The sequence below is a fragment of the Amblyomma mixtum genome, chromosome 2 (assembly GCF_055824585.1).
Source record: "Amblyomma mixtum isolate Tamu chromosome 2, ASM5582458v1, whole genome shotgun sequence".
In the NCBI taxonomy this organism is placed as follows: Eukaryota; Metazoa; Arthropoda; class Arachnida; order Ixodida; family Ixodidae; genus Amblyomma; species Amblyomma mixtum.
Window position 1 is genome coordinate 294,390,715 of NC_143013.1, and position 12,009 is coordinate 294,402,723.

Consider the following 12,009-nt stretch of genomic DNA (forward strand, 5'->3'; position numbering starts at 1 on the left):
TGCCAACCTCTTGTTCCGGGAATATAAAACCATAGGCTTTGCATCATTATAGTTCCAGTAAATGACACCACACATCACAGCATTCCGAAAAATCTGTTTATACATAACATCAATAACTAGAAAATAACTTGCTTAAATATGGTAAGATAAACAAGATGCACAGCCAGTGAGGGTATTACAGCCTTTTAGATCACGGAGTCAGAAGGAAAACAAGCTATCTTCAGAGAAAAGCTACGTAGCACAACCTCTACAATAATATCTCTAATCTGCCATAACTTATCCTGATAAACTCAACACACAGGGCATAAACCATACAAAACAAGAAAAGCTCATTGTAGATTATGTGTGAGAAAGAAGAGAAAAAAAAACATGAAGCCAAAACGGTTCATGAAATATAAAGTTGACTTATTGGTGATTGGTAGAAACACACAACCTCTAGACGCTAATTTGCAGCCATGAAGCGCAGTCAGCCACTCAAGCACAAGAAAAAGTCAATGAAAAAAGATGTAAAACCAGGTTAAAAAGGGCACTGGGAAAGCAATCACAGCCAAGATCCACTACCACATCTTATCGGCCCCCAAAAAAACCCAAAAGGGGGTTTTTCCATCACCCAAAGGTATTGTCACAGTGCAGCAAGTGAGTGTGTGTTTGATGCCTCATCAGAGGGAAAAAAAAAAGTAAAACAAAGATTGCTTGCTCCATGATATGTCTCCCGAAAATCACATCACAGCACAATGCGCACAAGTATACTACTGGCCAACTGTGCTGCCGTATTTGCAAGGGGAGGGTTGCAGAGTATAGCCGACGGTGAAGTGAAGGCACTAGGTTGACAGCACCGCGAAGTCAAGAGGAAGAAGAGAGCAGACTATTTCATTCCATACACATGTGTATGCCTGCTTCTTTTAGTCCTATACTATATATTGCGAGGACATGCAAGAAGCAGCCAGTCTGTCACCAGCTATATATTGTTACATCAGAGATGTCTGTGTACAGGCATGATCAAAAATTGGAACATCGGTAGCATGAAAGCACTTCGTAAGCACACTAATGAAACCATGTATTCCTAAATATTTCACACCGCAGCAAAGCAAAAGCAAAAACAAAGATGTAAAAGCTCAGCTTAGACTAGTAACCTTGCCACGGTCGGTTCACAGAAGTGTTGTCTACATTTGGTGCTCTAGCCTACTCTTACGTCGGACGAAAAGCAAAAGCTTAAAGGGGCACGTAGAAGGAGAAAGAAAAACCATGACTGAGTCAATGTTGCAAGACGCTAATAACACTGCGGGCTGCCCAATACAGCCTCAACATTCTAGTAAATTTTCCCGGCTGTTACAGTTGTTATAATTAAAAAACAACGGTGAGATTATGATTATTTCAAGATTGCAAAGAAAACTGCCAGAGAGGCAAAAGAAGGGGTGCATGATGGACAAGTGGGAGGAATGCGCAACAGCTCAAAGCCGTAACTCGCTGCAAAGTTGCGTCGCTGAAAGCCGAAAAAGTTTGCAGAGCACACTACGACCAAAACTATTTTACCAACATTCCACACAGATCCTTTGGACTATTTACATAACTAAATCACGACAAGAGCACGAGGGCTGCAAGATGCTCTGAAGGTAGAATGCAGGACTGTCAGTCATAAAATGCACTATGTGACAAGTTAGTGAAAGGCGACAGCGTTTTTGCATCTGTTTCATGACAGTTTCACCCACGGCGTTGCCTTTGTAAACGACAGTATCGATGAATGCTCAGGCTTGCCCTTCATTCAAGCTCCCACAATGATTTCGAAGTCGTCACACCTCACTTTGTAGCTACACTTACACATTCTACATGCAAGTGTACAATGTACGAGAGACAAACTTGCTCAATGATAAGCACTTCGACGTACAAAGCCACACACGCCAAAACAAAACTCACATCAACGGGCCCAGACTTTCACTCTCCCTCTCTCTCGACTTCATACAGGTAACCACACAGCCATGCTGTTTCAGGACAGAATGCACATGCACACACACACACAGAGTGTTAAAACAAAAACATGCATCCTTCTATTTGCGCTGTGATTGGCACCACAGAAAAGATGCTGCATTCACTGCTCAGGCCTTGTAGCAAAGCGGCCTGCCTACGAACGTTTCAACGCTAGTCAACTGGAGTGAAATGTGTAAGCATGCTCAAGAACAGGTTGTGGCACTCCATCTCTCCACAGCAGTTCAGAGGACATTCGACCAGACAGCCACGAGGACGACGACACATTCACTTGTGTCCACTCAGGTTTCAAGGGCAACCACTGCCACCAGCTTTCCCTCTCTCCCTTTCACTACTAAGTGTCCATTCAGAGGGTGGTGGATGTGACAGGTGAAATCCCGTGCACGAGCATTGTCGGTGGTAGTCCAGACGTGAGCAGCTCAAGCTGGTTGAGGTAAGAGAGGCGCTGCGCATCGCCATCGTCCGACGGAGGCGGAGGCGGGGGCAGGTACAGGAACAGCACGGCCGTGGTCTGGCTGTGCTGCTTGATCATGGCGTTGACGGCGTGCAGGTAGTCCTCCCGGGGCCCCTCCAGCAGCCCTGCTACGTGGTCCCACAGCACCACGCTGATTGTCGCCTCAATGCGCAGCAGCTGCAGCATGCCTTCCCAGTGGCGCCTGTGCCGTGCAACCTGGCAGTGAACGAAACGAGCAGGATGAGACTGACTTTTTCACGCTTTCCATCAATGCTTCATTGCATGCATACTGCCGGGAGCATTGAAGCAGAACTGCTCCAAAATCCTAAGAGCCTCCTGCATCCTTCATGGTGCGGTGTGGTGAAGCTTCACTGCTACCTCGTCACACCCATCATGAATGAAACTGTCGCGTGTGAGGAGGCTTGGCCAAACAACAGCAAACAGCACGTGATGAGCACGAAATTTCAGTGCACTGGAAGAACAGAACCATGTGGAAGCAAGCGAAGGAAACAGTGCTGAAGAGGCGAGAAAAACAAAGAAAAAAGAAAGCGGGGGGGGGGGGGGGGGGGTTAACAAGCAACTCGCCAATCAGCATACAATATAGAGCTCGGCTGGTTTATACTGGCTGGCTACAGTAGCTGGTTGAGCTGCCGTCGCTGCGGGGTGGTGCGAAGCTCAGAAAAGCGATACAAACTACGCGGCCGGACTGTTCTCGGAAACTGGGCTGTCCATTTTTCGCCACGCCTTCCGTCCCGCACACATCAGAGGTGCATGAGCAACTCTGCAGCATGGAACTTAGGTTTCGAGAAGGGTTATTCCAACAATCTCTTGCCATGCTAGTCGTACCTAAACGCAGCCTTCCTTTGACAGTCCGTTCGAATTAACCGACGCGAGACTCCTAGCATCCGAATTAGCGAGCGTCCAACACCATAGACTTGCATGAGCGCTGGCCAAGAACAAGACAGCAGTTTGAATTATCCAGATTTTCGAACTAACAGAGGTCGAATTAATGACTATGACAAGCTTAACTTCTATGAATTCTGTGCCCACTTCTGGCAATGACAGCTGTGCCTTGTGGCTATTACTATGCATTATCGCTGATGTTTTCCAAATGTACTGCACCTCTAACTATCCACGAAGACATTCCTAGAACAGAAACATCGGTGTGAATGAACGGATACATACAGTTGGACCAATTCTTAGACAAAAATTTGCAGTTAGGTGCATATACTGGACAAGACTACTGCAAAGACGAATGAGCTTTTCTCTCCTCCTCCTCTTCCTTGCCACAACGCCAACCACAACAGAGCTCTCAAGTGACCGAGTGCTACCATGCTCTTCCTCTTTTCACAACCTTTGTGAATGTACACACTAAATGCATTTCTGCATTAATAAAGCTGCTACTATCAGGATACAGCTGTAGGCCAGTTGGTAGAACATTACTCAACACAGAACGACAAATGGAGACAACAATGTTGTATAAGCAATTGAACAACCAGTCGTTAGCACAGAAAAAACATGCTTTTAACGAATTACTCACTATATCGAATTCTGCCTCAATATTTTTGGCAAACACATGCAATTTTTACATAATATACCACACGCACTTGGCCACAGAGCTATATCGAACTTCCCATGGCAAGACGATGCCCACTCGGACTGCAGCAGGTGGTAAGGCTTCGCTGCACTATACCAAGGGCTAGCAGTGCTGCGGCAAACACTAGCGCTAAAGTTCGCACTTTTATCTAGCAGCAGTAGTCTTATCTTACGCTCGCCAACAGCGCCACACAAGACACAGTGGCGTGGAGGGTTGCCTGCTAGCCAGGAGATGGGGGGTAAGCACTGTTCATGCCTCTCACACAAACGGACAGCGCACCGAAAGTGAGGTGTGGATGGTTGTAGCCTCGCAGTAACCATACTGCAAAGCATTCATGTCAGATGCCACGGAGGTGGCGATGACAGCGACAACTTTAGCTTCGACATACCATTTCCCATGTGACACGGCTGTAATGCCAGCCTCCTCTAGCTGGTGCTTGGCCTGTCAACACTCAGTGATGGCGGTGCTATGCGAGGAAGCCAACCTACCTGGTGTTTGGCGCTTGTTTTTCACGGCCCCCGCAATTGTTGCAAGTGCCTTTGATAAGGCACTAATAGTTTGAAAGGGGTCTCTTTCTACTCTTTAGTAAGGGTCGCCTGAGTTACCAACCCTTCACTGACTAACATGCACAGCTCTTGCATGCATTTGTGATGAAATTTTTATATTTTGAATTATGGCTATATGGAACTATTTTACAATATTTTAGCTGTTTGCTATGACGACGGCTAACTGTACTGCACTGCCGCACCTCCTCCTGCCATTCTTTGTTGCAGCTGTTCTTAGAGTATAATGTAGGTGCATTTGCATTCAGCCTTTATCAAACTGTGCCCACCATGGCTGAGACCTAACCCATGAACTGATGCCTAGCAGCTAAACGCTGTTACGAGCAGTGACAGCAAGTCTTGCCTGGAAGCAGCCAGCACATCTTTTTCTCCTAGGTGGTTCAAAGCGCACTCTGTCCACTCAAAGGAGTTTGCTCCCAAGCCTGCCATAACGGACTACTCAGAGAGTCCGGCTCCAATCACTGTATTAGGCTGTGTCAGAGTACAGCAAATGTCAACCCAAAGAACACTGCACTAAAGAGTTTGCACAAAAGGTCTCATTTCCCAAGCCTGCCATAACGGACTACTCGGAGAGTCCGGCTCCAATCATTGTATTAGGCTGTGTCAGAGTACAGCAAATGTCAACCCAAAGAACACTGCACTAAAGAGTTTGCACAAAACGTCTCATTTCCCAAGCCTGCCATAACGGACTACTCAGAGAGTCCAGCTCCAATCACTGTATTAGGCTGTGTCAGAGTACAGCAAATGTCAACCCAAAGAACACTGCACTAAAGAGTTTGCACAAAAGGTCTCATTTCTGGTGGCTCTTCACTAGAGAGCCCTGCTTCGGCCGCGACCATGTCTGGAGACAAAAGACCAGTTTCCAATGGTTAGGCCTTATGGCGTTAGGCCTTATGAAGAACACGTGCTAGCAACATGTGTCCACCAGCAACTGACTAAGGGAACATCACATGCTGACCTACCACAGTATTCACTGCCTATCTCCGCCAAGCAGAACCTCACACCTAACAACACGCAGGCCACGTACCTCCTCTCCGCCATCCCCGCCTGCACCGCACGGCCCGATGCACATGAAGATGCGCAGCGTGGTGGAATGTTTCCAGCCGGGCACCATGTGCAGGATGCAGGCCAGCTGCATGGTGAACAGCCAGCAGTTGTCAATGGCACCGGGGCTGTCCCCTGGGTTCAGGAAGTTCAGGGGCCAGACGTCTATGTAGAGGCGCGTGCGCGACCGCACCACGGCCGCCTTGTCCAGGTGCTGGAAGTGGCGCGCCAGGCACACATTCTTCTGCATCCAGAACACACAGTCGTACACCATGGCCACATACTCAGCGGGGCCCAGTGGCCGCTGCTGACTCGAGCCATCCCGCAGACCCAGGAACTCTTCCTCGCGCACCTGCAAGCAGAAGGGTGAGCAAAAGAAAAGGAAAAGAAAGCACACTGCATCTAAACTGCACGGGCAAGCTTAATTCCATTCCTTTCCTGAATCCTCAAATCTATAAAAGACTGAGGAAGTCATGGAAATAAAACTTCCAAGTATACTATTAAAAAAAGCAAGGAAGTATGAAAGAAATGCACGGAATCTGACTTTTGGCTGTCTCAAGATGCCTCCCATAACCTCAAAATTGCCACCATAGTTTCCTTTAAATCATCCCAACATAACAGGAAAAAAGCTTTGTAAAGAGAAATCAAATTTCTTTAAACACGTCCAATATATGTTAACAAAGGTATCGAAAAAAAAAGTGGCACCGTGATTAGGTCCTGAACCACTGAAGTACCTGCCTACTTGGTAGCCAATGTCAAAACTTTTATTGTCTATAACATCGCAAAATCTGACACGATAGTCAACGTGGCACCTTAAGAGGAAGCCGAGCACATCATGTCCAATTCCAGTTTTTTTTTTTTTTTAATTAAATGGAAGGTACACAAATGCTCTTATTACAAAACCACTGCAGCGATCTGGATAAAATTTGTCACAATTAAAATTGAATTTAAAAAAAAAAGGCTTTTTGACCTGGACAAGCAGTGCAGTTTCTTCTTACCACAAACCTCGAGAAGTCAAATGCTTGTGGGTTCACCAACCTTGGCTGACCGCAAGTCCTTGAACGAATTATTCTGGTCAAAGAAGTCTGTCGGGTGGCTATCATCGAAGAAGCCAAACAGGATGGTGTTGGGCTTCATGGCTCCCAGGCCCGACACACGCACCAGATGGTGCAGTCCCTCTTGCACAGACTGTGCCATGGTCACCTCGACGAAGGCCTTCACCTGCGCAGGCACCACCAGACCTCCATAATGTCACATTTGTTGTCAGGGCATCCCACAAGACAAAAATGGACATCACCTCGGCATGCAGTGCGACTTACACGGCAAAAGCAGCAAGGAAGCAGGCAGGGCACTGGCTACCAACACTTATTTATTTATTTATTAGTACCTCAAAGGCCCACTAGGGGCATTACATGAGGGGTGGGCATACATATCATTGAAAAAAAAAAATCAGTGATCAATGATTTGAAGTATTCCAGGCCAGGATGGATGAAAGCTTCAGCGGGGAGGTCGTTCCAGTCTCTTGCGGTCTGAGCGAAGAATGATTTTAGGTGCGCAGAAGTAGATGCTCGAGGTGTATGAACAGCTTTCGGATGACTGATGCGAAGTGAAAGGCGGTATGCAGGGATGATAACGAATTGGCTGAAATGCGAATGATAAAACTTGTGGAAAAGGCAGAGTCTGGCTATTTTTCGACGGGATTCAAGGCTGGGGAGGTTAGCTTTTGTTTCTAATGCTGTTACGCTCGTATGATATGAGTAATCAGAATATACGAATCTAATCGCGCGGCTCTGGATGCACTCAAGGGTTTCGGCTAGGCTAATTTGTTGGGGGTCCCAGATTGAGCATGAATATTCAAGTTTAGGACGGACAAGAGTTAAATAGGCGGACAGTTTTACGGAAGCAGGTGCCTTATGGTTTGAAACACAACGCTGAAACCACCCAGGAGTTCCGTTCACCATCCGTGCGCACCTTGAGCTTGTCAAGCAGGGCCAGCCAGTAGGGGTACTCCTCCAGGACAGGGTCGGCAGCGAATTCCCTGGGCGCGCCGACCTTGACGTGACCGAGCACATACAGGCCGCTCTTCTTGAGGTCGTTGGCGAACAGGATGAGCGGCAGCGACGACCGGGGGTTGGCCACCAGCAGCAGGAACTGCGGCCGCCAGTACTTGACGTGGTCCTTGCGGCTGTCCAGCAGCAACAGGTACTTACGCACCTGCACGGAAGGGGGGCAACCCGAACTGCCTTCAGCCATGTCTTCGCAGTCTATGCGAGAGAACTTGAAGTAAACCTACTTTAAGGTAAACGGGTGTTCATTCTTCCCAGTGCAGTACAGGGAACGGGCCTCAGACGAAAAGTTACGAGATTAGCATGAGAGGTGCCTAAGGCCCAGTAAAGTAAACATATAACATGCAGCTAGTAAGGTAATCAGCGCCTAGAAGCAGTAGGCTCTGAATACAAAGGTGCATTGATACTACTGCAGGAAAAAGATAGTGATCTCTATGCACGTGGAACATGTTCCACAATTTCATTGCATTTGTTCAATGTTCGCAAACTCCTTAATCTCATTTTGTTTGTTTTAATCCAAACTACCTTCAGCAAAGTCTTCGTAGTCTTTGGAAGAGAATTTGAAGTGAACCTGCCTTTAAGGTAAATGGGTGTTGATTCTTCCCAGTGCAATAAAGAGAACGGGCCTCAGATGAAAAGCTATTAAGATTAAGATTAAGAAGTCAGCGGGGATACGGCGGCCGCTACTGGCAAAGGACAGGGTTAATTGGAGAGACATGGGAGAGTCCTTTGCCCTGCAGTGGGCATAGTCAGGCTGATGATGATGGTGATGAATGTTCACAGCTACAGTGGGCTATACAAGAGCCAACATAACCACATAAATAAGCATGTTAGCACATATTTTAGTAACGAATGATAAAGGTGGTTCATAGTCGACTGCCTCTTCAAAATGCTTACTGGCTTCTTCCACTGCAAATAACATGAGTTTGCTAGTTCAATCTAATTATCAATCATACATAGCACCTTGAAGCCAAGGCACTTTATAATATAAGAACTGTGAGTATACTGACACATTACACATGGAGCCAATATCACTTGATACCTGTAAGAAGTAGCTTTCTTGAGAGTTCCTGACCTTAAAATGAAATGTACAGTACCTCTAATGACGACATGAACCCGCCAACAACATGACAGTGCTAAAGCTTAAGTGACACACATAAATCAAAGAGTAATGATGGGCAGAAAATATGAAACAGTGCCAGGCTGCACACAGACATGCGACCTAGCTCTAAGCAGCATCAGGTGCTCATGTGGTGCTATGTTTTACTTTGTCCTGGCAATTAAAACCTTAATAGGCCATCGCAAATAATTCAGAATTTAATTCAGTAGTGCAACTACAGGTAACAGGCACCGAGATATTTGATGGCTGAAGCCTTTACCTGAATGCGTGTGTCCGGAACAAGCTGGATAAGTTCATGCAACGCACTTACGATCATCGATCACACTTACTATCACCGTCGGCAGTGCATGCCAAAAATAAGTTCATTCTTTTTGCCTACCTTACCTTTCTCCGTGCCTTCACATAAGCAAGACATACACACGCTAAGATATGTTTCTGAGGATGATGACAAACACAAAACAAAGAAGGGAAATGGTAAGGGAATGAGCAAATGGTTCTCACCTGGTGAAAGATGAGTGCTTGGCTGATGGAGCCCCAGCGGACAGGCGGAGAGCGCAGGTGCAGCACAATGACGAGCACCAGGCAGATGATGATGGCAATGGCCGCGTACAGCGGGCTCACCACAAACATCATCGTGCCACAGCCCACGAGGCCCAGCAGCGAGGTGTGCCACGAGAAGTACTTGAACGAGGGTCTGCCAGAGCAAAACAGAAAAAAGAAAAGGAATGGTGGTACAAAGGCAGAACTTTCAGAAGCTCAGCTGCAGCCTACTATGCAGTCAACTGATTCCTGCACATAAAGCAATTCCTCCAACTCCTTCACGGTCCATCTGTCTATCTCGTCAAGTTCCTGCTTCACAATCACTGGTCCAACTTTGCCGCTCAAACCCTTTCTTTCTGAAAAGTTTGAATGCCTCGTAAAGGCATACACATTTAGTTCTGTTACGTCGTTTCCCAGGAGTTTTAAATGCTTCAGAATCTACAAAACTTAATTTCTTAGCATTGCATTCTAGAAAAGCAGCCAGTCTTACATGGATTCTTTTTGGACCCAAACTCAGCTGAAGCGAACCGTGTGAAATCCTGGAAGACATAATGCATTCTCTGCAAGTGAAAACTGACCAACACACCAGACAAGACCTGTACATTCATAAACAAGAGTTTAGAGGATATGGGTCCATGTAAAAAAAAAAAGTGTATTTAACCATGGTTGGACAAAGCAGGTTAACTTCCTCGTGGAGTTGGACGAGCCAGGTTAGTCTTAAGCTGAGTGTCAGTTCTGGCTCATGACGAGCCCCACTTGAAGTATATTTTCTGACACTGAATACGGTTAAAGACGGGTAGGGCTCATCCAAAATGTTCTTTTGGGTTTGCAGAGATGGCAACAGGGGTACTAAACCAGCATTTTCATACCATTTAAAAAAATGCGTCCATTAGGGTGTCAATGAACAGCATAGAAGCATGGGACACATGCGTGCCTCATTGACTTCAAGGTCTTTGAAAAGCTGTCTTCTCCTCACAGCTCATTAACCTCGTGGTTGAGCCAACTCAAAGAGCATCCTTTTAATGTCTTCAATGCCTGTTGGTGCAGCAATCACAAAGTTACATGTCTGCTGCCCTAAGATGTCGTAGACTGTGCGCATGCCATGATATCATTCCACAGTACCTATGTCACCAAGGCCAAATTCTCTTTACTAGAACCATATTTGTATTGAAGACCTAATTTACTACTAATAAAAAAAAATGCAATCTATAAAAGGCCAAATGGGACTGCAGTCTGACTTTATTATGCCCATGTTTTCACTATGTGAGAGTTTACTAGAGCGGAATTATTCTGTCGCAACAATCTATAGATGGACAACATTTGTGCTTGTCTCATGCACAGTGCAGAGTAACCTTTATTTGGTAATGTGTACGATAGCAGGCCAGATGCCAACAGTGAAGGCAGATAAGTGAGAGCAGTTTATAAGACGCACTAAGGAAGAAAATATCACACTGCATAATGAATAAGATGAAAGAGAAGTGGGTGGTTCACTACAGTGCTAGTGGGCAATGATGTTCACACTAACCATGCATCCCATGAGAATGCAATGGCATGAAAATTGAGCCATATATCTTATCACTGACACACACATCGGCCTGAATCACACATGCATTCCAGAGATTGGCTGGTCACTAGCACACAAGCTGTGAAGAGAATGCATGCCTTATCAGTAATGCTATCAGTAGCAGTAATGCTGCTAGGAACTGTGAAATGCGTGATGAAAAGAATGCAATACTTGTCCATGCTTTACATGCTTTGAATCAGCAAGAGATAAAATTTGCTCAGCTTCCTCTTTCAACTCAAGCCTTCTTTTTTGTGCACAAAAAAAAATGAGTTGCTTCAGTTTGTGCCAAGCTATATCAACTCAAGAAAGAGAATTTCTATCAGGCTCCACTCTAAGAATCCCAATACCAAAGGTTATGAGACTTCAGACTATAATCATGGCCCTAGCCCTGCCATCATTCAGTTACAGCTCCCTGTAATAGAAATTAACCTTACTGGCGACTGTTTTTATTCTTGGTCATGCATGCTTCACGAAACATCCAGCCAAAGATGCCTTCCATGCTGTTACGCCAACATTCCACTAAGCTGCTACTAATAATTACAGAACTAACTGCATTCTGAAACCTTTAACCTTTAATTCTGAATAACGGCCAATTCAGAAAGTTGCAATGCCCATTTCAGACTAAAGCGATCACATACCGAAAGTTCGGTGCCGATGCCAAGTCAAGAGCAAGGCAGGCCAAATTCGTCGACAGGTATGACAGCAGAAAGAAGACGGATGTGACCTGGGCAATGGTGTTGAGGCTGCCTATGAACAAGATGAGCTGCACAGAGAGGGAAGAAGAGGCACACACGACATTCTTTTTTTTAGACATCCAAGGTTCACTGCTTCCGAAATTGCACCAGTCTCTATACAACAGCCTTCCCTGTTTGTTCAAGCCTATGAGTTCCACCCCTGTCAAAGTTTTTCATGTTGCTTTGTGCATGACAAGGGTTACTGTTACCATACACAATAAAGTTTCTGCGAAGCTCATGATGTGGCAAAGGCTTACACAGTAGGCAACAGTTTGGTTTATTGGTTTGGTTTATTGGGGTTTAACATCCCAAAGCAACCGAGGCTATGAGAGACGCCGTAGTGA

General features: G+C 45.9%; 1 protein-coding gene across 2 annotated transcripts in view; it reads right to left on the minus strand.

The window, feature by feature from the left end:
- Nucleotides 1–79: 79 nt before the first annotated feature.
- Nucleotides 80–12,009, minus strand: part of LOC149364539 (solute carrier family 12 member 9) — a 29,231-nt gene continuing 17,301 nt past the window's right edge. For both annotated transcript variants that reach the window (XM_089574488.1, XM_089574487.1), the window contains 6 exons: nucleotides 11,570–11,694; nucleotides 9,329–9,521; nucleotides 7,613–7,855; nucleotides 6,680–6,862; nucleotides 5,625–5,993; nucleotides 80–2,653 (listed from right to left, as the gene is read on the minus strand). In XM_089574488.1, the coding sequence (XP_089430614.1) occupies nucleotides 2,330–2,653; nucleotides 5,625–5,993; nucleotides 6,680–6,862; nucleotides 7,613–7,855; nucleotides 9,329–9,521; nucleotides 11,570–11,694 (1,437 nt within the window). In that variant the 3' untranslated portion in view covers nucleotides 80–2,329. The remainder of the gene's footprint in view (nucleotides 2,654–5,624; nucleotides 5,994–6,679; nucleotides 6,863–7,612; nucleotides 7,856–9,328; nucleotides 9,522–11,569; nucleotides 11,695–12,009) is intronic.